General features: G+C 57.0%; 8 protein-coding genes across 8 annotated transcripts; 4 read left to right on the top strand and 4 right to left on the bottom strand.

Moving 5' to 3' along the window:
* Positions 1-2,121: 2,121 nt before the first annotated feature.
* Positions 2,122-3,634, top strand: F5144DRAFT_595090 (mitochondrial branched-chain alpha-ketoacid dehydrogenase kinase-domain-containing protein; the record flags this gene model as incomplete). The annotated part of the gene is made up of 4 exons (XM_066790658.1): positions 2,122-2,236; positions 2,302-2,450; positions 2,513-3,510; positions 3,571-3,634. The coding sequence occupies 4 exons, from the start codon at positions 2,122-2,124 to the stop codon at positions 3,632-3,634; spliced, it is 1,326 nt and encodes a 441-aa protein (XP_066639536.1).
* Positions 3,635-4,315: 681 nt separating this feature from the next.
* On the bottom strand, positions 4,316-6,773 carry F5144DRAFT_581496 (pyridoxal phosphate-dependent transferase). The gene is made up of 3 exons (XM_066789437.1): positions 6,465-6,773; positions 5,702-6,307; positions 4,316-5,646 (listed from the first exon to the last, which is right to left on the bottom strand). The coding sequence occupies exons 1-3, from the start codon at positions 6,569-6,571 to the stop codon at positions 4,650-4,652; spliced, it is 1,710 nt and encodes a 569-aa protein (XP_066639535.1). The 5' UTR covers positions 6,572-6,773; the 3' UTR covers positions 4,316-4,649.
* Positions 6,774-7,664: 891 nt separating this feature from the next.
* On the bottom strand, positions 7,665-8,734 carry F5144DRAFT_495359 (galactosyl transferase GMA12/MNN10 family-domain-containing protein; the record flags this gene model as incomplete). The annotated part of the gene is made up of 3 exons (XM_066786096.1): positions 7,665-7,883; positions 7,957-8,384; positions 8,443-8,734. 3 exons carry the CDS (start codon positions 8,732-8,734, stop codon positions 7,665-7,667), a joined length of 939 nt encoding a protein of 312 aa, XP_066639534.1.
* A 1,324-nt stretch (positions 8,735-10,058) lies between these two features.
* F5144DRAFT_339484 (uncharacterized protein) lies at positions 10,059-11,263 on the bottom strand. Its single transcript, XM_066784217.1, has 2 exons — positions 10,310-11,263; positions 10,059-10,258 (listed from the first exon to the last, which is right to left on the bottom strand). The coding sequence occupies exons 1-2, from the start codon at positions 11,156-11,158 to the stop codon at positions 10,088-10,090; spliced, it is 1,020 nt and encodes a 339-aa protein (XP_066639533.1). The 5' UTR covers positions 11,159-11,263; the 3' UTR covers positions 10,059-10,087.
* A 432-nt stretch (positions 11,264-11,695) lies between these two features.
* On the top strand, positions 11,696-13,191 carry F5144DRAFT_517296 (putative 20S proteasome subunit alpha type 2). The gene is made up of 6 exons (XM_066786640.1): positions 11,696-11,859; positions 11,915-11,934; positions 12,016-12,066; positions 12,185-12,584; positions 12,610-12,836; positions 12,899-13,191. The coding sequence occupies exons 1-6, from the start codon at positions 11,816-11,818 to the stop codon at positions 13,015-13,017; spliced, it is 861 nt and encodes a 286-aa protein (XP_066639532.1). The 5' UTR covers positions 11,696-11,815; the 3' UTR covers positions 13,018-13,191.
* On the bottom strand, positions 13,182-14,583 carry F5144DRAFT_632235 (regulator of chromosome condensation 1/beta-lactamase-inhibitor protein II; the record flags this gene model as incomplete). The annotated part of the gene is made up of 4 exons (XM_066792489.1): positions 14,268-14,583; positions 14,029-14,151; positions 13,743-13,953; positions 13,182-13,626 (listed from the first exon to the last, which is right to left on the bottom strand). The coding sequence occupies exons 1-4, from the start codon at positions 14,413-14,415 to the stop codon at positions 13,182-13,184; spliced, it is 927 nt and encodes a 308-aa protein (XP_066639531.1). The 5' UTR covers positions 14,416-14,583.
* A 667-nt stretch (positions 14,584-15,250) lies between these two features.
* F5144DRAFT_339598 (uncharacterized protein) lies at positions 15,251-20,199 on the top strand. The gene is made up of 6 exons (XM_066784218.1): positions 15,251-15,623; positions 15,681-15,709; positions 15,769-15,811; positions 15,872-16,127; positions 16,177-18,666; positions 18,718-20,199. The coding sequence occupies exons 1-6, from the start codon at positions 15,360-15,362 to the stop codon at positions 20,091-20,093; spliced, it is 4,458 nt and encodes a 1,485-aa protein (XP_066639530.1). The 5' UTR covers positions 15,251-15,359; the 3' UTR covers positions 20,094-20,199.
* A 392-nt stretch (positions 20,200-20,591) lies between these two features.
* Positions 20,592-23,744, top strand: F5144DRAFT_339396 (Rgp1-domain-containing protein). Its single transcript, XM_066784216.1, has 2 exons — positions 20,592-21,442; positions 21,503-23,744. Exons 1-2 carry the CDS (start codon positions 20,674-20,676, stop codon positions 23,632-23,634), a joined length of 2,901 nt encoding a protein of 966 aa, XP_066639529.1. The 5' UTR covers positions 20,592-20,673; the 3' UTR covers positions 23,635-23,744.
* Positions 23,745-23,797: the final 53 nt, after the last annotated feature.

The following is a 23,797-nucleotide window of genomic DNA, read 5'->3' as shown; positions in this document are numbered from 1 at the left end:
ATTGCGGTGAGATTAGGTAACCCGGTCAGACTAGCCGATTCATGTCAATAGTCTTGTTGATGTGCCGTGGAATATGCTCAATTGTGGATGGTGTAGATGCACTTCGAGCTCTAAAGAACGGTATTGTCAAATCGTATTGTATTACATGCATCGAGATCGAAGGTTCGAATTGATGATTCTTCTTCCACCTCATCCACTTCGTCAAACCTGAGCCCCACTTGGTGTGTTGTCCAGGTGAAATCACCGCGAGTGTTGAGCAATGCGCCTGCTCCAGGGGGTTCGGAGCCAATCATTTTTGCAGAAGTCCCCACAGTCCTGGCAAGGGGCTTTCCAGCCTTGTCATTTTCCCCTTTTCCCTGTCGTTTTTCGCTCTCCCGGCGCCTCGCATCGCCGTTTCTCGATGGGTTGTCTCAGACTTGTTGATTGAATGTTGCTCGAGTCCGATATGGAATAGTTATAAGAAGCTAAAATAGTTGACGGCCCCACTTACGTTATCTCCTAACCTGGAAGGTATGTAATGTGATGTGCCAATGCACCTCTACGCCGCGCACTGATCGACATGGCAGCAAATGGGGAGAGGGAGACCCTTTGCGGCCGAGCTTTTCCGCCCACCCGACGGCACAACGGGACTAGACCGAGCGGCTCGGGGGTAGAAATGGAGAAATGGAGCCGTCCCATCCTCACCGTGGCACTAACTCCTGGCACATGCATGGAAATCTGGGGTAAGGGTTTGTCTCGAACGAGTCCCTTTGATTGATCAAAGGGACGGGTTCGCTTAATCAGATGATTGATGTCTTGAAATGAACTGACTGCAATTGGGTTTTCACAGTTTCGAAACCACCGAGCGGATAACGGTATGACGTCAGATCAAAACCAAGAGCGCAAAACTTTCAGGTCATCTCCAACATTCAAGTCCAAGCCCAGGTTCTGCAGCCCTCCCTTTGGCCAAAAAAAGCCGAACTCGAAAGTGGAGCGAGAAATCAAGAAAAGCAAAAGAAGTAAAAGGAAAACTAAGAAAAAGAAGAGATAAAAAAAACCGCGCAAAATAAAATAATCAAAAGAAACCGAGTCAAATAAAAAAAATGGACTTTGGGCTTTCGAATGGCTTTCTTTTGGTTCTCCTCGACCAAGCTTTCGGCGGCCCCTTAACTTGGAGTTCGGCTTTTTTTGGCTAGAGAGTGCAGCCCAAGAGATGCCCAAGATCCAAATAAAGGAGATAAACATAGTTACACCGCGCGGTTTGTATTTATACTTACTCGGAATGTATGTACTTGTATGTAGTACGGCAACATTTGTTTAAGGGACCTGGATGTAACCCCAGCATTTCACAGTTCCAGTTGCTAGTAGTTATTGGCAACACAGTAGTAACCCAATAACCTCACAGAATTGAGCACTATTACAACCCACCCCCGTGTTTCTTCAACGGCAACCAAGTTCCATGGATGTTGACAACAGCCGAAGGAACAAGCCACGCGGGATGATCCAGCGGCTGGTCGTGGGGTTCAAGATGCCACATGCCAAGGAAGGGCGTTGAATGGCCGCAGACCCGTCACGCCTTCGGCTTCGGGTCGAGCACATGCAGCTAGCGAGGGGAACGGTGGGTGGGGCGCCCGAGTCACTCTGGACAACTTTGCGCCGAGCTCCAGCGGCACGCCCCGGAAAACGCACACGAGCATCTGACGCATCTTAGCAGCCCCAACACATACATACCCGTAGGTAGGTCGATGTTTAAAGTACCTGAGCATCCCTTGCCCCGCCTTGCCCGCGCTCTCTCTCCCGCAACATTGAAGACGGCCACCTCCATGTCAGCACGCACGCCAAACTTTTCGTGGCATAGCTAAGGTCAATTACTCGAGTTGTGTTGTTTGCTTGCCAGTCCCGGCATTGGTTGCGTCATTGGAGAGGCCCTGGTCCGCTTGCCTCGGCTTAAGTGTCAACACCCACACCTGCGTCCCGACTCTCCATACGCCCCGACACGCCCGCGCATTGAGCCGCCGCCGCGCCCAGTCAGAGACGATACATTAGACACCGCACCGCGAACACCGCCCGGCACTTATGCTGCACGGTACAAAACCCGAGCATCATCCGCCGAGTACAATTGGCGCAGCCTGAGCCGCCAAAATGGCTTGGAAGGCAAGCGAGCGGCTGATGGACACCATCCGGCACTATGCCAGCTTCCCCGCTACCGGCGTGAGCCTGCGCCAGATGGTGCAGTTTGGCGAGAAGCCGTCAACTGGTGAGCAGGCTCCAATTCCCTTTCGCGATGACGTCCAGGCTCTTATTCTGACGTTGGCGTGCAAGGAACACTCTTCCGTGCCTCGCAGTTCCTCGCCGAGGAGCTGCCCATCCGACTCGCCCACCGTGTCCAGGAGCTCGAAACCTTGCCTGATGGCCTCAACGAGATGCCATCGGTGAAGAAGGTGGCCGAATGGTACGCACAGTCGTTCGAGGTACGCACCCACACCGCCGCCAGTGGAGCAGACGTGTGACTCACCAAGGTTATTTGGTCTAGGAAATTACAACATTGCCCAGGCCCGACCTCGCCAAGGAGGTACGAGAGAGATTGATGAGGCCCTCGAGGATATCCGGGAGAAGCACATCCTGGCTGAGCGAAGCGACACCGAACCCGAGCATCGAAGAGGGGCAGTACAACTCGTGGAACGGTAACGTTAACGGCAACGGCAATGGCTGGTCCAAGGGCAGGTTCCCCGCAACAAGGAGATACTTTGCCATGGTGGACGACACGGGCGACTGGCCACCCGAGCTGCAATTGTATAACATGAAATTTGCCCAGGCATTACATCGCATCAAGAGGCGGCACGACAGCGTGGTCACCACCATGGCACAGGGCATCCTCGAATACAAACGCAAGCGGCAACGGATGCAGATCGACAGCAACATACAATCATTCCTGGACCGCTTCTACATGTCGCGCATCGGGATACGCATGCTCATCGGCCAGCACATTGCTCTGACCGATCAGAGCCACTACCGAGACCCTTCTTACGTTGGCATCATCTGCACCAAGACGTACGTTAAGGACCTGGCGCAGGAGGCCATCGAGAACGCACGATTTGTCTGCGAGGACCATTACGGCCTGTTCGAGGCACCCAAGATCCAGCTCGTGTGCGATCCAAGCCTCAACTTCATGTATGTGCCGGGCCACCTGTCACACATGCTCTTCGAGACGCTCAAGAACTCGCTGCGCGCTGTGGTCGAGACACACGGCCAAGACAAGCAGGAGTTCCCTGTCACCAAGGTGATCGTGGCCGAGGGCAAGGAGGACATCACGATAAAGGTCTCGGACGAGGGCGGTGGTATCCCACGCAGCGCCATCCCGCTGGTCTGGACATACATGTACACCACTGTCGACAGGACACCCAACCTCGACCCGGACTTTGACAAGAGCGACTTCAAGGCGCCCATGGCCGGGTTCGGCTACGGCTTACCGATATCACGACTGTACGCGAGGTACTTTGGCGGCGACCTCAAGCTAATAAGCATGGAAGGGTATGTTTTCAGGCCTCTTTTCCCCTCCATGCATCATCCTAACAATGTTGGCACCCATAGTTACGGCACAGACGTGTACCTCCACCTGAATCGCCTATCAAGCTCGTCGGAGCCACTGGCATAGCAATCAGCAGTCATGAGGGGTACCGGTACGTCTGCATCGCCCCGAGGATTGACGCTGCCAATGCGATACCTGATGCGCAAGCGCCTCAAGAACCTGACCCCGCTCGAGATTACCGAGCGCAGGCAGGTCGGTGACGTCGAGGCCATCTTCAAGCCGTCGTCGTCTGCCACCGCCGACCCACAACACCCCCAGCACCACAACCACCACTACCCCGCTCGGGGCAGCGATAGTGAGCTCTGAAAGAGTCTACTACTTTTTCTTGTTGGTGCTGCGGCTGTGAGATGTTGGACCGAATTGAACTGGGGGGGTTTGGCTATTTGATATTTTGCTGTCTCCATCCATCCTAGCCCATCCTTTCCGGGCGGTTGATGGGGACCTACATGGACATACACACAAGGGGCGCCGGCATTGCTGGATCGTTTATCTTGCATGGGACCTGGCGCTTTGTCATGGGATGGAGAGGAAACGGGAGACCTTTGTCTCGTCAATACATTGGGATTAGGAGAGCCTGTCGCTTTATACTACCTACTACCCATCCGCCACTGCTGTTGTAGAAGAAGAGGATTGATTGTTGGCATCGTTAGACCTGGATCGTGTCGGCACCAACGAAACAAGCAATGGGAATGTTTAAAGAGGGAAGGGGAACGCGAGAGAATATGTAAGACTGATTGATTGATGTAGACCGAATCACAACATACGAAACCAAAGTGTGTGCTGTTTGATGGAGGTGTTACAATTTGATCATGCTCGCCTTGTCTACCTCTACAACAATAATAAACTTGGAGGAACCCCTTAGCTAGTACAACCGCCCTTCATCTCCCTCTCCCCTCTCCCAATATAAACTACACCTAAGAAACATGCAAAATCAACGTGGCCACCAACCCACCCCCATCCCAATTCCCATGCCCAATCCCAACAACCCCAAAGAAAAACCATCCCCTCACCTCAGACCAACTCACACTATCTCAGACAGCCTCACACCACCTCGCACCACCTCACACCTCACAAACCACCGTCACGCCTTATACAACAAATCCAAAAACCCGCTCGCCAAATCCACCACCACGCTCTTATTCGGCAACGACCCAGCCACACCATACAACGCCGCCGCATCCCCCGTGACCGCCGCCCCACGCGTCTTCTTGCCCTCGACCAGGCGGGCGCGCTCCTTCTCGCGCTCGGCCTCCACGACGGCCTCGAGGTCAGCGACCAAGCGCTCCCAGACCTTGACGATGGGCAGGGTGACGGCGACGTGGATGGCGGGCGGGTCCTGCAGGGCGTTGAGGTGCCAGCCGCGGGCGGACATGGCGTCGGCGACGTCGTAGATGTTGAGCGAGCGCGCGCGGAAGGCGACGACGCTGACGAGGGGGTTGCCGAGGATCTCGAGCTCGGCGGAGAGGGTCGGGTGGGTTTGGAGGTGGGTGAGCAGGCGCTTGGTGGTGCCGACGATTTGCGTGCAGGACTTGAGGTAGCCGGTCTCGCCGACGGTCATGAGGCTGGCCCAGCAGCCGGCGATGAGGGCGCCGGGCCGGGAGCCGGCGATGCCGGGGGAGGCGTAGACGCCGCCGGGCCAGGCCGGGTCGACGAAGTATTGGTAGGTGCGCAGGGCTTGGGTGCGGTAGAGGACGGTGCTGTTGCCCTTGGGCGCGAAGCCGTACTTGTGCGTATCGCAGCTGATGGAGGTGACGCCCTTGAGGCGGAAGTCGAAGGGGGCCGTTTCGAAACCGGCCTTCTCGAGGAAGGGCACCAGGAAGGAGCCTAGGCAGCAGTCGACGTGGAGCGGCAGGCGCTTCTTAACGGCCAGCTTGGAGAGCGCCGAGATGTCGTCGATGATGCCGTGGGGGAAGTTGGGCGCCGAGCCGACGAGGAGGATGGTGTTCCTATTGACGAGACGGGCGACGCGCCGGATGTCGACCTGATAGCTCGGGGCCGGGCACGCGACGAGGTGGACTTTGATCTTGAAGTACTCGCCCGCCTTGCGGAAGGCTGTATGTGCTGTGTCGGGCAAGATCCTGGGAGCCTGTTAGCAACAGCGTTTAGATCAATAGAGGAGTGGGGGTGCTATACATCTCCGGCTCGGTAATGCCCCGCTCAACATAGGCCTTCTGCCTCGCGCTCAGGCAAGCCATCAAGATGCTCTCAGTCCCACCGCTCGTGCTCACGCCCGCAGCATCCCGCGGCGCGTTGAACAAGCTCAACACCATGGCCACGACCTCGGCCTCCATCTTCCGCACACCGGGGAACACATCCGGATGTATCGGGTTCGCCACGGTGAACTTCCCGTATGCCTCGGTCTGCAGCTTGAGCAGTTCGTCCTCGCCGTGGTAGACGGCGCCCGAGACGTAGCCGTCCTCCCAGCGCGTGTGGTCCATGGTGGCGAGCGTCTCGAGTTCCTTGCGCACGGCGTCATCGGCCCAGCCCTCCTTGGGCAGCGTCAGGTAGCGTGTGGTATTGGTGGGGACGAGTTTCGTTTGTAGCTTGGTGAGAGCTTCTTCGACCTGCTTGCGGACCTGGGTCCGCACGCCCGGCATCCGGAGGAACCAGCCGTACAGTACGCGGCGCACATCAGTATAACCTTCGATCAGCGTGCCGAACACGCCGCGGCCTTTGAGTTTCCATAGTACGCGGCGCGTCCATTTCCAGAGGAACAGGAAGAAAACGATGTTACGAATCCTGAGAAAGGAGTTGGTGTCAGTGGTCGGTCATTTGAGCAATTGACTGGATTTAATAACTACTACTTGGGTTGGTTGTTGCGCCGCGCCAAGTTTGAGATGGTGGAGGGACGGGAAGAATGCGGCGCAAGAAACGGAAGGGCAAGTTAGCCACCTACAGATCCAAGTTGATCATGGCCAACGGGCTTTTCGCCGCCCGGGACCTCCTTCGGGCATTTTCGAAGCCTTCCCGTAGACTAACGGGTAAGCGTGATGTTCCTGACATATTTGTAATAAACAAAGATCGTAGACCTTCGTGGCGGTTAAAAAATCCGACACTGAGGCCGTGAAGTGAAGATTATCAACAGGGCATGTAGGTCAGGGGAATTCGGGTACCGCGGGACAAACAGGGCAATGGATGACCTCTGATTTGGAGCTCGGCTCATCCCGCTGATTGGGGCATCTTGGACCGAACAGGCCTGCCGCGGGCAGCAGACCCCGGCTTTTTGAGGTCCAACCCATGCTCCCCCAATCCCAAAGCCGGCGCCCCGCGGCTCCCGCTTTGCGCGCAGAATACGCCCTAAATGCATGGCTTGGCACAGCTAATGCTCTTTGGTTCTGCATGGAACCTTGGAATCTTCACATGCTCGAAAGTTCACTTCTACCGAACCTCGTTTCTTTCGCGCCAATGCACCTTTGTGTGTCACTGCGAGGCAATAAAGCAGGGCCATGGACTCGTATTCCCCTCATTGATAGACACGGAGTCGGAAACGGGCGCAAATCTGGTATCACCGTCCCCGGTGTGACCTCATCGGACGCAATACTGTCGGAAAACCTTCATAACAGAGCCATGCATTTCTTGATTAGGTGGGGTTGTACACGTAATTCTTACAAGTCGGCGGTTGGAGATGCATATGTGGGGAGCTTCCCCGGGGCCTCGGTGTTGAGTATACATGAAGCAGGAGGGGAAGAAGCCAACCAAATAAGCTCTGAGCAGATTTGCCAGAAAACATGCTAATATAAATACATTATACAACTGCCGCTACCTCCCATCTTGTCTTTCGTGCATCTCATAAACGTGGGCTACCACGTGGCCACCTTGCTCACCCTTTCAGGGTGTGGAGGTATAGCACCTTAAAGTCTTATCACCGAGCAGCAACCTCTAGGCCATGTCCGTCCCCCAGGTATGTGTTACCGTGGGGCACTTAACCACCAACACAGTCAGGGCTGTTGCCAGAACCTAAACCCAAACCCAAACGCTCAAGGCGCGATATCCCAAAGCCTCGACGAATGGCTAAGCAGAATAGCTAGCGTCTGACTTCAACAAATCTTCCTAGCCGGAGATAGCTTGGCCAATATCATCCACCAACTTCGAGCCATCATATGCTAGCAAACACCCTGCGCCACGCCTGTGCAAACACCTGGGACTCGGTCTCGCACGCTGTCGGCCCGGTGGATGTACACTCGGGAAACCTGATGACCAGATCCCCGTCCTTGTACTCTGCATCCTTGTCACCCTTGGCATAGGAGTTGATAATGCGCTGGTCAACGATGGCCATTCGGGAGAGGATGGTCGGGTGCCACTGCACCATATGTTCCTGCAGGCACAAAGAGTTAACATAAACATACACACTACAAAAGGGATGGGTGTTTTGGTTGACGGGGACGCACCAAAGCATGTGTCTCTGCTTTTTGGAAATCATAGCTTCGATAGAGCGGGCTGAACCACGTCTCGAGAAAGAAGCGCGCCCAGTCACCATTGCGCACAATGTAACTCGCCGACGATAGCCCGTCCTTGTCCTGAGTGATCACAAAGTCCACATCCTGTCCCTTGAGATGGCTGAACGTCTTAATGATGCTATCCGGCGGGACGACAGGGTAGTCTTTCTTCATGAGCTCGTCTAACTTGGCCGGTTGCATGATGTGCTCCTCGATTTTCATCTTCGGGTTCATGATCAAGCCACTTGCATCGAGGTACCAGACATAGTGGCAGTCCGGAAACTTGGTCAGCGCGTCTCGCATGGCGAAAATGGCTGTCCAGGAAAAGGGCGAGCCGGCTAGGTCGTAGTCGCCGATCCTGGCGAGGAGGGTTTTGTAACCTATTTTGTCCGTCAGACTGCGCGTCCACTTATCCATTGTCCCTGGTGGCTGGCATACCGTGCTTCTCGGCATACTGCAACCTGTTCTGCTTCACCGTTTCCAAATAGACCCCGCTATACTTGCTCGCATCCAACACCGTCACCAGTACCACAGGTGGGTCGCCCTTGGGTGCTCGTAATGCCGTGCTTCGGCCACTCGATCGGGTGATGAGGTATATGAGGGTGAGGAAAAGGAGCCCGCCGAGCGCAATGAGCTTGAGTCGCGATCTCCGCAGACCGGGCAATCGTGATGTGCGCGGGAGGTAGGGCGGAGGCTGCGACGTCTTTCGTGGCGGAAGTGCGAAATGCATCGTGGGCAACAGGAGGCCCGGGGAATTGTCCCTAGGCCGAGATTGAGACCAATGCGACGGGGATCGATCCGTGTGTTCGTGAAAGCGGCCGATGGTGGATGCCGCGTGTCGCTACGTGGCTCGGGAGCACCGTCGAAACACAAGGGGCAAAGAGTGTGACTTTTCGTGGAAAACTATCTGAGGAGGCCACTAGATAGTGAGCGAGGGAAGCACTCTCTCAATTTGCGAAGAGACGATGTTGAGGATCGATAGGTGGTTTTCTTGTTGCGATGACTTGAATCGCTCGTAGACCGGTCGCACAAAGGTTGAAATCAGGACATTGGTGAATTCAAGTTGGTTTGTCCAGCAGATTGCCCTCGGGCTACCTCAAACACCAAGGGGACAGAGAATGGACTTGGAGGTTGCCAAGGGGAAATCATCACGAAACCGCTGGCCTTCCGAAGTTACAACTGCGATAACAGAACTTCTGGCAGGGGAAATGTGGATGGTGCTGGGATATGGGGGTTGGCGATAGGCTTATCGGAATGCATGTAGCATTAGGTAGTTATCCCTAACCCTGGCTAACCATCATCATGGTTGCGAATAGCTTCAATGGGCAAGGCAAACAAAGAGAGGAAGAAACGAGAAAGAAAAAGAAGGACCACAAGTGCAACCGCTCACCGATCACTACAAGATACCAAGGTGGTGGTCAGGTAGGAAAAACGTGTGCCGTGGTTACTACATGCATGCCTCCGTTCAACCCGAAAACGCTTGGTGGGAAAGTCTCGGGCCACCGCATCATTAGGCTGGTGTCGAGCGCTTCGAAGCAAGTATGAGGTGCAGATCTTCTTCTATATATAACCGGTGTCGGGAACAATGGAAACCCCGTCCGAACTTGATAGAGAGACTCGGCATTGGTTGATTTCGGTTCCTCCAGACTCCGAATTGATGTTGAGGTTAAATAAAGTAGATGTATGGATTACTATCGAAACAACCATGGGATAATGATCTCTAGCGCTAAGAACATATATGTATCAACCCAGCCTCGCAGCAACCTTTTTGGGCTTGGCAAAGAAACGCCGAGGAAGCAGAGATAGACTCGAGGAACTCCGAGAAGCCCCCGATTGTAGGCACGGGTTCACGCATTCGCGCCTGACCACGGCGAGAACAGGACAAGACGCCCCGTTCTCAGGGCGGCAGCGAAGCTTCATCTCTGCACACAGACTAGTTGCAACGGCACGGAGGCGCAGCTGTGACAACTTAAGAGTGTGCAGTAGGGAAGGCAGGGGGGGTCAATCGGTGACATCGCGATGTTAATACATAAATCGTCGTTGGAGAAAACCATGCTATCAGTACACGCTGCGCGGAATTACATTACTTATCCTTTCTCGACTCGTCGTTCGCTGCCTCGGGCGCCGTCTCACCAGGCACGACATCATCGTCCGCTTCGTCTTCGTCGGGCTCGTCCTCCTGGACATCCACGACACGATCCCTGGCGTTCTCGAGGGTCTTGGCCATAAGATGGTTGACAAACTTCCACGTTGCCTACAGCACTGTTAGTACGCCATGATATCAAGGTCGAAAAACAGTACTTACCCCCAAAAAGGTCAACACTCCAATAAGAACAAGACCCCAGTTGATTGATTCCATCCTGTCTCTGCCGGCCGCCCGTCTCCGACGAGCCGCACCACCAAACCGTATGTTGATCCAATTGAACGGCGACATGAAGAACATGGTCTTCAGGAAACCCAGAATCCCCAGAGAAAGAAACCCTCTCATAAAGTGACCAGCCCAGCTGCTCGGCCCATCATCCCTCAGTACCGGTTCGTCAAACTCAATATCCATAAGCCCCCCGACAATGGTACCAAACGGATCATCCCAAAAACCGAGGATAGGGTCGGCGATGAACCCAAGGACGAAGATGGTAGCCACCATGATGGAAAGGGTCAGGGAGACCCGGAGGAGCCGGCTCGAAAGCCAACGGCCCCAGCGCAGGCGCTCGAGGCGGTACTCGAAGTGACAGGTCGGGCAGCGCCAGTAGTTCCGGTCCGATAGAGGGGATGCGTTCCTCCAGGCTTGCAGGCACCCCTCGTGGACATACCTCTGCGAGCCTTTACATGTGCAAGGGCTGAAGAGGCGGCCAAGCTCCGGGTCCTCGGACACATAGCGCACGCGGGTCTTGTTGGAGAAGACCCGGCCTGCGAACGAGTCGTCAATCTCCGTCGTGGGATTGACGACCTCGAGGCAGATGCGGCAGGTTCGCGGGCTATAGCGTCGTTGCTTCTGTGTAGGGGTCGGGCCTGGAGATGGAGTGTCCGAGGGGCCGGCAGCGCCGGATGTCTGCTCCTCGGGTGTAGGCGTTGGCGCGTCGGTCCTGTGATTGTCATCGGATGTGTCTGTTGCAGAGGGCCAGCCCCATCGCGGTTCGAACGATGTAGAGGCCATTGTGAAATCAAATTGCTGTGGAGGTCATGTATGTCTGATGTTTGAGTAAGTGAGAAAATAGGTGAAGTGCTTCACTCGATGTTGAAATGAACCATCAAGCATGTAATAAAGCTTGGGGGCTTGGAAAGTCACCGAATGTGACAGGTGTCAGTCCGCGCCAGCTGGTTTGCTCAAAAGTGCTGTCTGGGCGAGCTCAAGCGTTGTTGCGGAATGAGCCTCCCGCTAAGCCTTACCTCTCCGAGCATCCCATTTATAGAACATCCGCCAATAAAGAACGGGTTTGGGTTGGTTTCATCACGACACCAAACAATGCCAGATTGGCAAAGGTTTTGCAGCATGGAAAAAGAGTTTCTGAAAACTGACAGCTTTTTCAATTTCAGGCCCGCTTCCCCTTTGCGGTTAGACTACGAGCGGATCAGCCTGGCGGGACACCCCCCACCAAGCCGGCAACTGGGCGAATCAGCAGCTCCATCCAACAGCGGGTTGGCCCAAGCTCTCTCAGCGCTGAGGCCTGGCCATCGACGCGCAACACCGCTGTGCCTGCTTGCTGGATGCGAACAACAGCAGCCTTGACTTGCAACGCCAACTTTGGAAATACAGCAAGACAACCTTCGATTATCAACTTGCATCCCAACTTGAGCCTTCCAAACCGGCACCATGGCGGACAGATATTCGTTCTCTCTCACAACATTCTCGCCAAGGTAAGCCAACCGTCCCCAGGCTGCAGTGTAATCGGTGACGTTAACAACCCGACAGCGGCAAGCTGGTTCAGATCGGTCCGTTACCCATTTTTGCGCTTTGAAGCTTGCGATAGCTTCCACCTAGCATAACGAATCCATTCTCTAACAGCCGCACAGAGTATGCGCTCAACGCCGTCAACCAAGGCGTAACAGCCCTGGGCATCAAAGGTCCGTTCCCCCCTCCCCCACCTCACCTCGCCCGGACCCCTCCTCAATCCGTATCCGCTCCCCTCAACGCGCAACCAAACACCGGGCATCCACTGACATCATACCTACCCCTAAACAGCCACGAACGGCATCGTCCTCGCCACGGAAAAGAAATCGTCCTCCCCGCTCGCCGACCCCTCCTCGCTCGCCAAGATCAGCCTCATCACGCCCAACATCGGCATGGTGTACAGCGGCATGGGGCCCGACTACCGGGTGCTGGTGGACCGGGCGCGCAAGGTCTCACACACGGGCTACAAGCGCATCTACAACGAGTACCCGCCGACGCGCATCCTGGTGCAGGACGTGGCGCGCGTCATGCAGGAGGCCACCCAGTCCGGCGGCGTGCGCCCCTACGGCGTCAGCCTGCTGGTTGCGGGTTGGGATGAGGGAGTTCTTCCGGAGGAGGAGCTCGAGAAGGCCAAGGCTGAGAAGGCGGCTGCTGGTGAGGGGAAGGAGGGGGAGGGGGGGGGGGGAGGGGGGTGAGGGACCCAAGCTGAGTGATAGGACTGGTGGTGTTTTGAAGGGCGGGCCTATGCTGTACCAGGTCGATCCCAGCGGGAGTTATTTCCCCTGGAAGGCGACTGCTATCGGCAAGAGTGCTACGACGGCGAAGACGTTCCTTGAGAAGAGGTACACGGAGGGGCTGGAGCTGGAGGATGCGGTACACATCGCGCTGCTGACGCTGAAGGAGACGATCGAGGGAGAGATGAATGGGGAGACGATTGAGATTGGTAAGTTCAGCCTTGCGTTATCAACCCCCCCGAGAGGAATTGTGAGTTTTAACATGATCCAGGCATCGTCGGCGCACCCGCAGACCACCTCCTCGGTGTAGAGGGCGTGGAGGGTGCGGTGGGACCCCGTTTCCGGAAGCTCACGCCGCAGGAGATCGAGGACTACCTTACGAATCTGTGATTTCGAGCATGGCGTTCTGACGGGATGGGTGGATGAAATCATGAGGATCTTTCCGGGGTTTTTTCTCTGCAGGCAAAACCTTCACTGTACACTAGACGACAGGGTCACGAAAGGTGATAGAGAGGGAGAGAGAGAAAAGAGCAACCCGGAGCTAGGCTTCTTTTTTACTGGCATTCCTCAGGCTGTCGCCGGACCCTCAAGAACGAGGTTCTCGGCCCCGCTGCCACCCCCGTGACGGTCTCCCCCGTGCCGAGCACCGAAGCCAAGTCGATGCGCATCCAACTACGAGTCGAAGCGACCCCCGGCAAACCGAGCTGCCCATTTCTGTTGCTACCAATCACGTACACCTCCCTGTCCGCGGTCAGCACGAGCATGTGCGCCTCCCCCACCGCGACGTCGACGATGTCCTTGTCGTCGATCACCACTGGATTTGGCGCGTCTTCAAGTGGGAGCTCGTCGAACATCGGAGAGCGCCCTGCGTGGCCCCAGCAGTAGAGGTCGTTTCCGGCCGTTAGTGCGGCTAGCACGTAGCCGCCTGCTGCGAGCTTGGTGATGGGACCTGTGGGGAGGTCGTCGAGGTCGGTGACGAGGCTGGGGGTTTCTGCGGGGCTGGTGGGGTGGGGTGGGTGAGGTTAATGTTAATGCTTGCTTGTTGGGGAGGTGGGTGAGGTGAGAGTGATCTGCCAAGTATGTACGGTACTTGTGTGTGTGTGTATTGCACATACCTGGAAACGGTCAGCTCTCTGCCTAAGCAGGCCGTGTACCGCTCGTCACCCCATGTCCAGACGCTGCCTGCTGATGAGAGGGCCGCGAAGCCGGTTTCGTAGGCGACCAGCTGGGTTATGTTGGGGAAGTTTGGGAAGCTGTGGCATTGGCCGTTGGAGAGGAGGTCGTGGATGGAAGGGTATTGGTAGAGGGTGTCCTTGCCGTCATGGACTGGTGGTCATCAAAGTCGGCTGGTGTAAGTGATACTCTTGTTCATTGAGAATGGGCATGTGGTGGCTACGTTACCTACGACGACCCCGTTGGATGCTTCGACGAAATTTGTGTAAGCCCGTCCATCAGCCGTGCGTAATCTTTCATGGCTTTTTGGCACCAGGCCGGCTACTCGACATCCACCATTCTTGAGATTGACTATGTAGGCATCCACCCCATAGGTAGGCAACAATCAGCCGCCGCTGATTTGGTGATACCCGTCTTCCATCCCCATCATACATCATCATACATGCAAGTAGTTATGACTCACTCACCTCGAGTATATGAGAAAAATGGGCGAACGCAGTCATCCTCGTCACGTCGCAACACGCAAGTGAAGCTTGGGATGTCATCGGGCTCGTTATCCCCGAAGGTTTCGAATTGCAATTGGTTCCAGGCATTAAACCCGGTTGCGTACAACATCACAGTTGCTAGGGGTCTTCGCCCGTTTGGGCAAAGTGTCAAGGTCAAACAAATCCTAGAGTGACCTGTTCCGCGATAGAAAAGCCTGAAAAGGCAGGTGCAGCCCAGGACAACGAGGAGGAGATGACGAGTCCCACGAGTCGACCTAAAATGGCCCCGCACTTGATGGAATGCTGCATTAGAACTCGAAAAGATGCATTCAATTGCCGTATGACACCACACCGAAGCCCGCAACTCCAGCGCCGAAAGTCGGCGGCTCTGCCCCGGGACCATGGTACTGCAATTACCCCTTTGGGAAGATTGAGGCATAACCAGCTCCTCGGGATGCGTCACTCACGGTTACACGCAGTTCGCAAATTTGCACTCCGGTAGGTTGTAAGCGCGGCAACTTACAGTTGACAAACGGGCATCTAGGTTGGGATCGAAGGGTTGGGGCAAGGCTCTGAAAAGAGAATTCTGGTCACCCCATCCGTGGCCTCGTGGCAGCTTTGAAGTATTCATCCCAAGACAGACGGTACAAGCAGTGGTGGTGGGCCTCACACCTCGAACAATAGAACATCTCGACCCAACTAAAATTGGGCCACCAGCACTACTCGATCCCCTAAATAATGAGTTGAAGAGAAACTCTTGTGAACATTAAACAAACCAGACATTGAAATGTCATAAGCCGGCGTATTTTTGCACTCGTTTGACCGCCCACTCTTCGGTACCTTTGGTATGTAACTATGTGCATCATCCACACGGGAAGCACCCCGCTGATTGAACCCCGGCCATCAAGCACTAGGATTAGGTTTACCTGCCGCGTCATAAGGTTGGCAACCAAGAACTACCTATGGTCAGGGTTTGACTCTTCATAGCTAACCTATACACAACCCAGGCAGCCGCGCAACTGCCTCGTGGCCTTGCTGATTCCTGGTAGCACTAAGGCATACTTGCTTAGCCGTATGACGACCATGGATTCCGACTACGGCAGTTCGAGCTCCTCGGAGCCGGACGAAGAGCCATTCTATAAGCCCGCTGATGGATCGGATACCGCTTCGTCGGCCGACGGCAGCAATGTCTCAGATGATGCCCAGCCGGAACCTAGAGACAGCCCTCGCAGCAGTACCCCGGACGACGAAGAACCCCCAGTGGTAGTGACCATGACTGCGAGGGCTTATCAACTCGAGATGCTCGAGGAGAGCTTGAAACAGAATATCATTGTCGCGGTATGCTTTGCCCTCTAGAACGGAAATCGGCTAGTTTCGCTAACATAGTGCCCCAAGATGGACACGGGAAGTGGCAAGACCCAGGTGTAAGTGGTAGTAGGTACTACTGTTTAGGCAGAACCATAGGGGCTGATAAGGACTCCAGTGCCATCCTTAGAATGCAGGCAGAGCTTGAACAGAGCGACAAGGTTAGTCTTGGCTCGTTTATGACTGTCTTCGAAGTCAGGAGTTTACAACTAACTGTTCAGATTGTCTGGTTCTTGGCCCCGACAGTATCCCTAGCCGAACAGCAATTCGAGGCAATTCGGGCTCAAATCCCAGGAGTCCAATCCAAACTGATTCTCGGCTCCGACAGCGTAGATGCCTGGTCGACTCAACCTGGCGTGTGGGATGCCGTCCTCCTCAACACCCGTGTCGTCGTGTCAACCTATCAGATCCTGTCCGACGCTGTATCCCACGCCTTAATTCCACTCTCGTCTCTTGGCCTCGTTGTCATTGACGAAGGTCAGTAAACCTTACTCCAGACTAGCAACACCACAGCTAACCTTGATAGCCCACAACGCCAAGGGGAGGAATCCCATCGCAAGGCTTATGAAGGAGCACTATGTCCCCAGCAAGGCGAAAGGGCTCCCTGTTCCCCATATCCTGGGCCTCACGGCGAGCCCTCTCATGAGATCCAATCTGAGCGACCTCGAAGTCCTTGAGCAGACCTTGGATGCCGTCTGCAAAACGCCGAGCAAACACCGGGACGAGCTCATGGCCCAGGTCAACCGTCCCGAGATGAAGGCCACTGCGTACGGGTCCATGATCGACCCCGAGGGCGGCACTGAGCCTACTCCGACTATGGCAAGACTGAAAAGTGCCTACTTGGAGCTCGACATTCGACAAGATCCGCATGTCCGGCATTTGTTAACCGACAAGACGCCACGGGGTCGCGCAAGGCTCAAGAAGGTTCTCTTAACCAAGCAAACATACTGCAGGTCGCAGATGGAATCCTTCTGTAGGGGAGCTTTGGACATCTGCAAATCCTGTGGCCCTTGGGCTGCCGATTACTACATCCATAGGGTCATTTCTGCGTTCGTCAAAGACCCGGCCCCTGCCACCCCTGGCCATGCCAACGAAAATCTCGCGGAACAAGAACGGAAATATCTTGTCGAGGCATTCCTGAAGGTGGACGCTCAGGCGCCTCCTGAGATCCCAACGGCTCTCTCACCCAAGGTGCAAGCTTTGCTCGGCGCTCTCGAATCCCACCAAGAAAATCCGTTTGGGATCGTTTTTGTTCGGGAGAGGGCGACTGTCGCCGTCTTGTCACACATCCTCGCCGTCCACCCCAAAACATCGCACCGTTACCGAGTGGGCTCCATGGTAGGCACCTCGAGAGTACCAGGGAGAAGACAGGATTTCCTGGACCTGAGCCAAAAGGAGTACTTGCTCTCGTTACTCTCGTTCCGGAAGGGGACTACTAACCTCCTGGTGGCGACAAGCGTGCTCGAAGAGGGGATTGACGTGCCGGCATGCAACCTCGTTATCTGTTTTGACAAGCCAGACAACCTCAAGTCCTTCATTCAACGCCGGGGCCGGGCACGGATGTCGGCATCTCGGCTGTACCTCCTCGTCGAGGATGAATCAGACGGCTCGTCACGCGGATGGCAGGACCTGGAACAAGAGATGAAGCGCAAGTACGAAGACGACATGCGCGAGAACCAGCGACTCGAGGAAATCGAAAACATCGAAGACTTGGATTACCCCGTTCTAAGATCCCAGGAGACGGGCGCTCAAATCACCATTCTCGATGCCAAGTCACACCTCGAACACTTCTGCGCCACCCTCTCGACGCGTAAGTTTGTCGACTGGAGCCCCTTTTATGTCGTCCACGACCTAGAAGGAAACCCGGTCGATCCCCATCAGCCGGGTCTGCGGAAGGCCACCGTCCACCTACCAGTATCACTGGCTCCCGAATTGCGATGCTTTCAGAGTCTCCAGGCCTGGACTTCAGAGGCAAATGCTTGCAAAGATGCTGCATTCCAAGCATACGCCAAGCTGTACGAGGTTGGGTTGGTGAACCGCAACCTGCTACCCATCAGAGAAACCGACTTGATAAAAGATATTGAGCCGCGTGTTGGCATGGCCACGGTCAGGGAGCAGCTCAACCCCTGGCCGCTGATAGCCCGAGCGTGGCAGGACGGCGCTCCAGTTTCCCGAAGGACGCTGTCAGTCTCCAGCCGCGGCGATCCAGTTTCTGCCGAGCTTGAGCTAGCACTACCCGTACCGGTCCCTCACATGGAACCATTCAGTTTGTACTGGACTCATACATCATCGTGGCTCATTGGGATGGACTCTGATACGCCCATGCCAAGCGTGACTGCCGGGGGCCAGGCTGATCACACGTCCACCTTGCTTACCATGGCCTTTGGGCACAGATGGGATGTCGAGGAGAAGCAGTTCCCTGTCAGGTTCACCTGTATGGACCGGGATATACGCCTTGAGGACATGGGTTCCGATATAGCGAGCGCTGAACTTTTGGGTAAAACGTCGTTTGCTCATCTCGTCCGCGATACTGGCAACCGAAACCACCCGTACTTCTGCTTGGACTGGATCCCCGCCAAACCTGCGGTCGAGCTTGTTGGGAAGCCTTATCGGGGCTTCGAAGAGGCTCCCGAGGATAGCGCATACGTGGCCGTCAAAACCTGGCCCAGGAAATCGGGCGCCTTCCGCCCGCTCCATCAGAACTCGGCACCGAAGCCAAGCAGCAAGCCCTATCCGAGGATTCTTCCCGCGGATCAAGTCCGAGTTGACAAGGTGCCTGCAATTTACGCTCAGGTTGGCATGATGATACCCGCCATTACTCATGCGCTCGAGGTTCATCTTGTGGCCAAGGACCTTCTGGAGTCTCGCTTGGAGCAAACAGGCATCACAGACTTGTCACTTATCGTCACCGCGATCACTGCCAGTGCGGCTAGAGGCCCGACTGACTACGAGCGGATAGAGTTCCTCGGAGATTCGATCCTCAAGTTCTGCACGACTATCAATTGCTCTGCCACATGTAAGTTCTGATCTCGTGTCTGCGTCCGCCCTGAGCTAACACGGGTGGTAGACTTGAAATTTCCAGAGGGGTGCCTGTCACCCTTGAAGGACAAGATTGTGTCAAACTCAAGGCTATTCCGGGCCGCCGTCGATTTTGGCCTGGACCGGTACATTATCCACAAAGCCTTCACTCTCCACAAATGGCGGCCGACATATGTGGAGAACCTGATCGAGAATCCGCCGTCCGCGACCGAGACAAGGAGGATCTCGACCAAGATTATCGCTGATGTCGTCGAGGCTCTGATCGGAACCGCCTTTGTGAGCGGCGGGATCTCCAAAGCCCTCGCCTGCATGTCCTTATTCCTCCCCGATGTCGCGTGGAACAGCATCGAGTACGGCCGAGAAGCTATGTACAACGAGGCCCCCGATGACGAACCGCTCCCTAGGACCATGCGTCAGCTGGAGTCACTGGTCGGATACACTTTCACCAAAAAGGCGCTTCTCGTCGAAGCCATGACCCACCCCTCCTGCAACGGCCCCGGCATCCGAGCCTCGCTCGACCGCCTCGAGTTCCTCGGCGACGCCATCCTGGACTACGTCGTGGTCAACAAGCTCTTTGCCATCTCCGACCCCGCCCCCCTCGAGAACTCCTCCCTCCACCTCCTCCGCACCGCCCTCGTCAACGCCGACATCCTCGGCTTCCTCGTCATGGAGTGGGCCATCACCGAGGACAGCGTCGAAGTCACCGTCACCACCGACGAGAACGCCGCCGACGACGACAGCACCACCACCACCACCAACCCCAACCCCAACCCCCCCCCCGACATCCACCTCACCCCCACCAAACGCCCCCTCCCTCTCTGGACCTTCCTGCGCCACGCCTCCCCCGACATGGGGCTCATCCAACAAACCACCGCGCTCCGGCACGCCGCCATGCGCGCGGACCTCCTCCACGCCCTCTGGCACTCCCCCAGCTACCCGTGGTCGCTCCTCTGCCGCCTCCAAGCCCAGAAATTCTACTCCGACATCCTCGAGAGCCTGCTCGGCGCGGTGTGGGTGGACTCGGGCGACCTGGCGGGCGCGTGCGAGGCCGTGGTGGAGCGGCTGGGGATCTTGCCGCTGATGAGGCGGTTGGTGCGGGATCGGGTGCATTTGCTGCATCCGAAGGAGGAGTTGGGGGTGTTGGCGGTGAGTGAGAAGGTGGAGTATGCGGTGGAGCCGCAGGTGGTGGGGGTTGGTGGTGGCGGTGGTGGTGGTGGAGAGGGGGAGGGGGAGAGGGTGTTTGTGTGTGAGGTGAAGGTTGGGGGGGTGGTGATGGGGAGGGCGGAGGGGGCGGCGAGTCGGGAGGAGGCGAGGACGAGGGCGGCGGAGGAGGCGTGTGAGGTGTTGAGGGGGAGGAGGAAGGGGGAGGGGGAGGGGATGGTGGTGGAGGGTGGGAGTGAGTGAAAAGGGGGGGGATGAGATGGGTGGTTTATTGGGGATACTTGGTGGGTGAAAATTGGAGGCTCTGAATAGAGTATAGATTTAGTAGTCAATACCAGATAGCTTTGCCTGAATCGCTGGCAGGCCTGACATCATCCAACAAGATAGAAAGGGGTGGTCAAACGGCCGATGAGGGTTAGGGTCCACGGGTGTTGATGCCAAGATCCCCTGACTAAGTGCCGTGCCCCTGTTCAGTGAGCTCATGGCGGCCAGGATCTGGGCGATCGCGGTCCACAGCGCTGACGACCTCTGGACCTCAACTGAAAGAAAGCAACCACTCCGCGGACCCAACCGCGTCCCGTCTCGGATCCGATTCCTACACCGTGCATCGCTCAAACGCGAGATGTTGCGTATTAGCAATGCTAAACCAAGCGGCTTGACGAATCCGGCGACCAATTGCCTCATTGAAGAGGGAGTATAACACCTAATCCACAATCCCAGATCCCGATCCCCTGTTTCCCGCTTCCGCCCCCATCGATTGAAGCCCGGTCGGTCGGTCGGTCTCCCCCAAACCGGACGGAATCACCAAGCACAATTCCCAACCATGCCGCCCGACGGCCCCAGCAACAGCTTCAACACCCACACAACCCCCACCAACCACAACCACCACAACAACAACAACCCAAGCAGCAACATCCGCGTCTTCGTCCGCTGGCACGAGCAAGTCGTCTTCGCCGGCGAAGAGCTCAAGTGCACCATCACCTTCAAGAATGTCGCCCGCCAGCCCACCGCCTCCTCCTCCACCACCCCCTCACCATCCTCATCAACCACACCGTCCTCAACAACAAACACCCTAAAACCCTTCCCGCCCAACGCCTCCCACCACCACCACCACCGCGGCCCGCGCCAGCCCTCGCCGCTACACCCCGCCCGCGCCGCCGCTGCCAAGCATACCACTTCCTCGGGGGGCGGGCTGGCGCCGCCCCCGTCGGGCGGGGCGAGGGGCCATCGCTCCAGCTTGTCGCTTTCGGTGCCGTCTGCTGCGTCGAGGGCGCGGGCGGGGTCCGTGGGTTGGTCGCCGGCGCAGGGTGGTGGTGGTGGTTCGCGGCGGAATGGGGATGGAAGTGTGAGTGGGAGTGCAGGGGGAAGTGGGATGGGGAATGGGGGTGGGATGGGAAATGGCAATGGGCATGGGAATGGGCACAGGCACAAGCGGTCGGTGTCGATTGTCTCGATTGGCTCGCTGAGTACGGTCGATGATGGGCAGGCTGGTGTCGCGTCTTCGCCGAAGCCGCCGCGGCCGAGGGGCCATGCGAGGGCGTCGAGTTTGCAGATACTGCCCCGTGGTGGGCTGCTCAATGGGCCGCGTTCTGGTGAGTTTGGTTAGGGGATCTTAACGGGCGGGAAGAAGTGCTGACGTTTTCTTCTTTTAGCTACACATCCGAAGGTATCGAGTTCCCAGTCGTCGCCGCTATTCCACGCGTCGTATCCGCCAGAACGGAGCATCAATGGCCGCCGACCGGGCACTGCGACCGCCCCCGACACCCCGAGAGCCGAGTTCTCCCGCCGATCGCCAGTATCGCCAAATCCACTCGCCGAGTTCAAATTCCCGATGTCGCCCTCGCCAACGACACCCGGGACCGTGGGGGGACTCGCAGACGAAGACCCGACGAGCCCGACATCGAGCGGGTTACCAATGAGAACGAGGGAGCTCGTCCCGACGATAAACGAACAAGGGGTGGCACCGACGGCGAGGATTTTGTCAACATTGAGCATAGCCGGGACGCCGAGGAGTAGCGGCGAGTTCTACTCGCTCAGCAACAACTCCTCCGAGACATTGGCCTCGGAATATGTGACGCAGCCACCCCAGCGGTCGCAAGTCCGCCCGCCACACAACAGGAGGACGTCGGGCCTTGCTGCGAGCGCCGCGAGACTGCCCGAAACGCTGATGATGGGCTATGCTCAGATCCAAGGATCGTTTACCCTGGACGGGTCACTCATAAATATCGGGCCCTTTGAGGCCGTCAAACGGAAAGCTGTCGTTGGCGGCCAGGGTGGCGGCGTCGTTGGGTTGGAGACACCAAAACGCGATAGCGGGTTGCTGCGCGGGTTCGGATGGGGCAATATCACGAGCTCCATTGGCGAGCTTTTGGGGGGCGGTGAACTCAGCAGCATCAAGGAGATGCGCGGGATTGCCAACTCGAAGGCGGTGCCCCTATTATCTACGCCACAGTCCATTTTGTTTGTCGATCTACAGCTAGCTCCAGGCGAGAGCAAGGCGTACGAGTACGCTTTCAAACTACCCAAGGGGCTACCACCAACGCATCGCGGGAAGGCGATGAAGATATCATACAGCCTTGTCATAGGCACTCAACGGCCCGGCGGTTCCAAGGAACAGCGGGTCAAGTCCGTGGACGTCCCGTTCCGAGTATTAGGGAGCGTTAACAGCCACGGAGAGATATTAGGCCACGACCTGATGTCTCCATACATCCTCCTGCGGGACCAGGCCCGCGTTCAAACCGTCACCGGCACACAACAGAAAACAAACGGCAAACCGATACCATCTTCGTCGACAGTCTCCACAATGGCCTCCTTCCTCACCTATGTAGACGACCTCCTCTCTCGCCCGCAACACAATCTCCACCAAGCAGGCGGCGCCCTCCTAAGCCCGAGCGCCCCCCTGACTCCCCACTCCCCGACCTCCTCCCGCCGCCCCTCCATCATGTCCGTCTCGGACCACCACCCCTTCATGCCACCGCCCACCGCCAAAGAAGCCATCGACCTCGCGATCCTCCGCTCCAACTTCGCCAGCGGCGGCAGCGGCGGCCCAAGCAACAACCAATCCCCGAACCGCTTCGAGATCGCCCGCAACGGCCGCCGCGTGGGCGTCGTCATGCTCACGCGGCCCGCCTACCGGCTCGGCGAGACGGTCACATGCGTCGTCGACTTCCAGGGTGCCGAGGTGCAGTGCTACGCGGTGCACGCGGCGCTGGAGACGGCCGAGAAGGTGGACGCGAGCCTGGCGCTGCGCTCCGAGGCCAGCGTCAACCGCGTCACGCGCAAGGTCTGGGGCAGCGGCTCCGAGGCCGCCCTCTACGCCCGCCGCTGGGTCTTCTCCGCCGCCATCCCCGTCGCCGCCACCCCGGAGTTCGTCACCAGCGGCGTCGGCCTCGAGTGGAAGGTCCGCCTGGAGTTTGTCGTGCCCGTGCAGGCCGCGCCGGTGGTGGCGCCCGCGCCCCCGCCGTTGGCGTCGCAGGTGCTTTATGAGGAGGGCGGGGATGGGGAGGATGGTGGGGAGGGTGGGAGTGCTGCTGCGGAGGGGGAGGGTATGCTGGAGGGGGAGAGAAGGAGGGAGAAAGAGGCCAAGGCCCAGCAGCAGCAGCCGCATCCGCTGTTGGAGGAGATCTCGAGGGATGATCGGGGTGGGCTGGTGCTGGTGGGGGTGGAGAATCTAATGTGTGAGAGCTTTGAGGTGGCTGTGCCGCTGAAGGTGTATGGCGCGGCGTGTAATGGGCTGGAGAGGCTGGAGCGGGACGAGGCGATGGATGAGGGGCTGCCTGTGTAAGTAGTGGTGGTTGCTGGGTACGATAGATGCCGGGCTTGAATAGAGTCTGTGGATGTGTGTTACTCAGGTCGGTGGCCACATGACGAGACTTGTGAAGTTTATGGATATCGATTAACTATCGAGAATATCCAACGCTGCCTGTTCTACACTAGACCTGGTCAGG

Source organism: Chaetomium tenue (assembly GCF_020726465.1).
Source record: "Chaetomium tenue strain MPI-SDFR-AT-0079 chromosome Unknown F5144scaffold_6, whole genome shotgun sequence".
NCBI classification, from domain to species: Eukaryota; Fungi; Ascomycota; class Sordariomycetes; order Sordariales; family Chaetomiaceae; genus Chaetomium; species Chaetomium tenue.
This window is presented reverse-complemented; position numbering and strand designations above follow the sequence as displayed.

What these genes read in the sequence shown, in the direction of transcription:
- F5144DRAFT_581496 (XM_066789437.1), bottom strand. Translation starts at nt 6,571, where the DNA reads ATGTCAGGAACATCACGCTTACCCGTTAGTCTACGGGAAGGCTTCGAA. An exon ending in GCCATGATCAACTTGGATCT is followed by an intron (nt 6,308 to 6,464) that starts GTAGGTGGCTAA and finishes CTCCTTTCTCAG; the next exon opens with GATTCGTAACATCGTTTTCT. An exon ending in GGCATTACCGAGCCGGAGAT is followed by an intron (nt 5,647 to 5,701) that starts GTATAGCACCCC and finishes ACAGGCTCCCAG; the next exon opens with GATCTTGCCCGACACAGCAC.
- F5144DRAFT_339396 (XM_066784216.1), top strand. Translation starts at nt 20,674, where the DNA reads ATGCCGCCCGACGGCCCCAGCAACAGCTTCAACACCCACACAACCCCC. An exon ending in GCTCAATGGGCCGCGTTCTG is followed by an intron (nt 21,443 to 21,502) that starts GTGAGTTTGGTT and finishes TTCTTCTTTTAG; the next exon opens with CTACACATCCGAAGGTATCG.
- F5144DRAFT_517296 (XM_066786640.1), top strand. Translation starts at nt 11,816, where the DNA reads ATGGCGGACAGATATTCGTTCTCTCTCACAACATTCTCGCCAAG. An exon ending in CTCACAACATTCTCGCCAAG is followed by an intron (nt 11,860 to 11,914) that starts GTAAGCCAACCG and finishes ACAACCCGACAG; the next exon opens with CGGCAAGCTGGTTCAGATCG. An exon ending in CGGCAAGCTGGTTCAGATCG is followed by an intron (nt 11,935 to 12,015) that starts GTCCGTTACCCA and finishes ACAGCCGCACAG; the next exon opens with AGTATGCGCTCAACGCCGTC.
- F5144DRAFT_339484 (XM_066784217.1), bottom strand. Translation starts at nt 11,158, where the DNA reads ATGGCCTCTACATCGTTCGAACCGCGATGGGGCTGGCCCTCTGCAACA. An exon ending in GAGTGTTGACCTTTTTGGGG is followed by an intron (nt 10,259 to 10,309) that starts GTAAGTACTGTT and finishes ACAGTGCTGTAG; the next exon opens with GCAACGTGGAAGTTTGTCAA.
- F5144DRAFT_339598 (XM_066784218.1), top strand. Translation starts at nt 15,360, where the DNA reads ATGACGACCATGGATTCCGACTACGGCAGTTCGAGCTCCTCGGAGCCG. An exon ending in GGAAGTGGCAAGACCCAGGT is followed by an intron (nt 15,710 to 15,768) that starts GTAAGTGGTAGT and finishes TAAGGACTCCAG; the next exon opens with TGCCATCCTTAGAATGCAGG. An exon ending in TATCAATTGCTCTGCCACAT is followed by an intron (nt 18,667 to 18,717) that starts GTAAGTTCTGAT and finishes CACGGGTGGTAG; the next exon opens with ACTTGAAATTTCCAGAGGGG.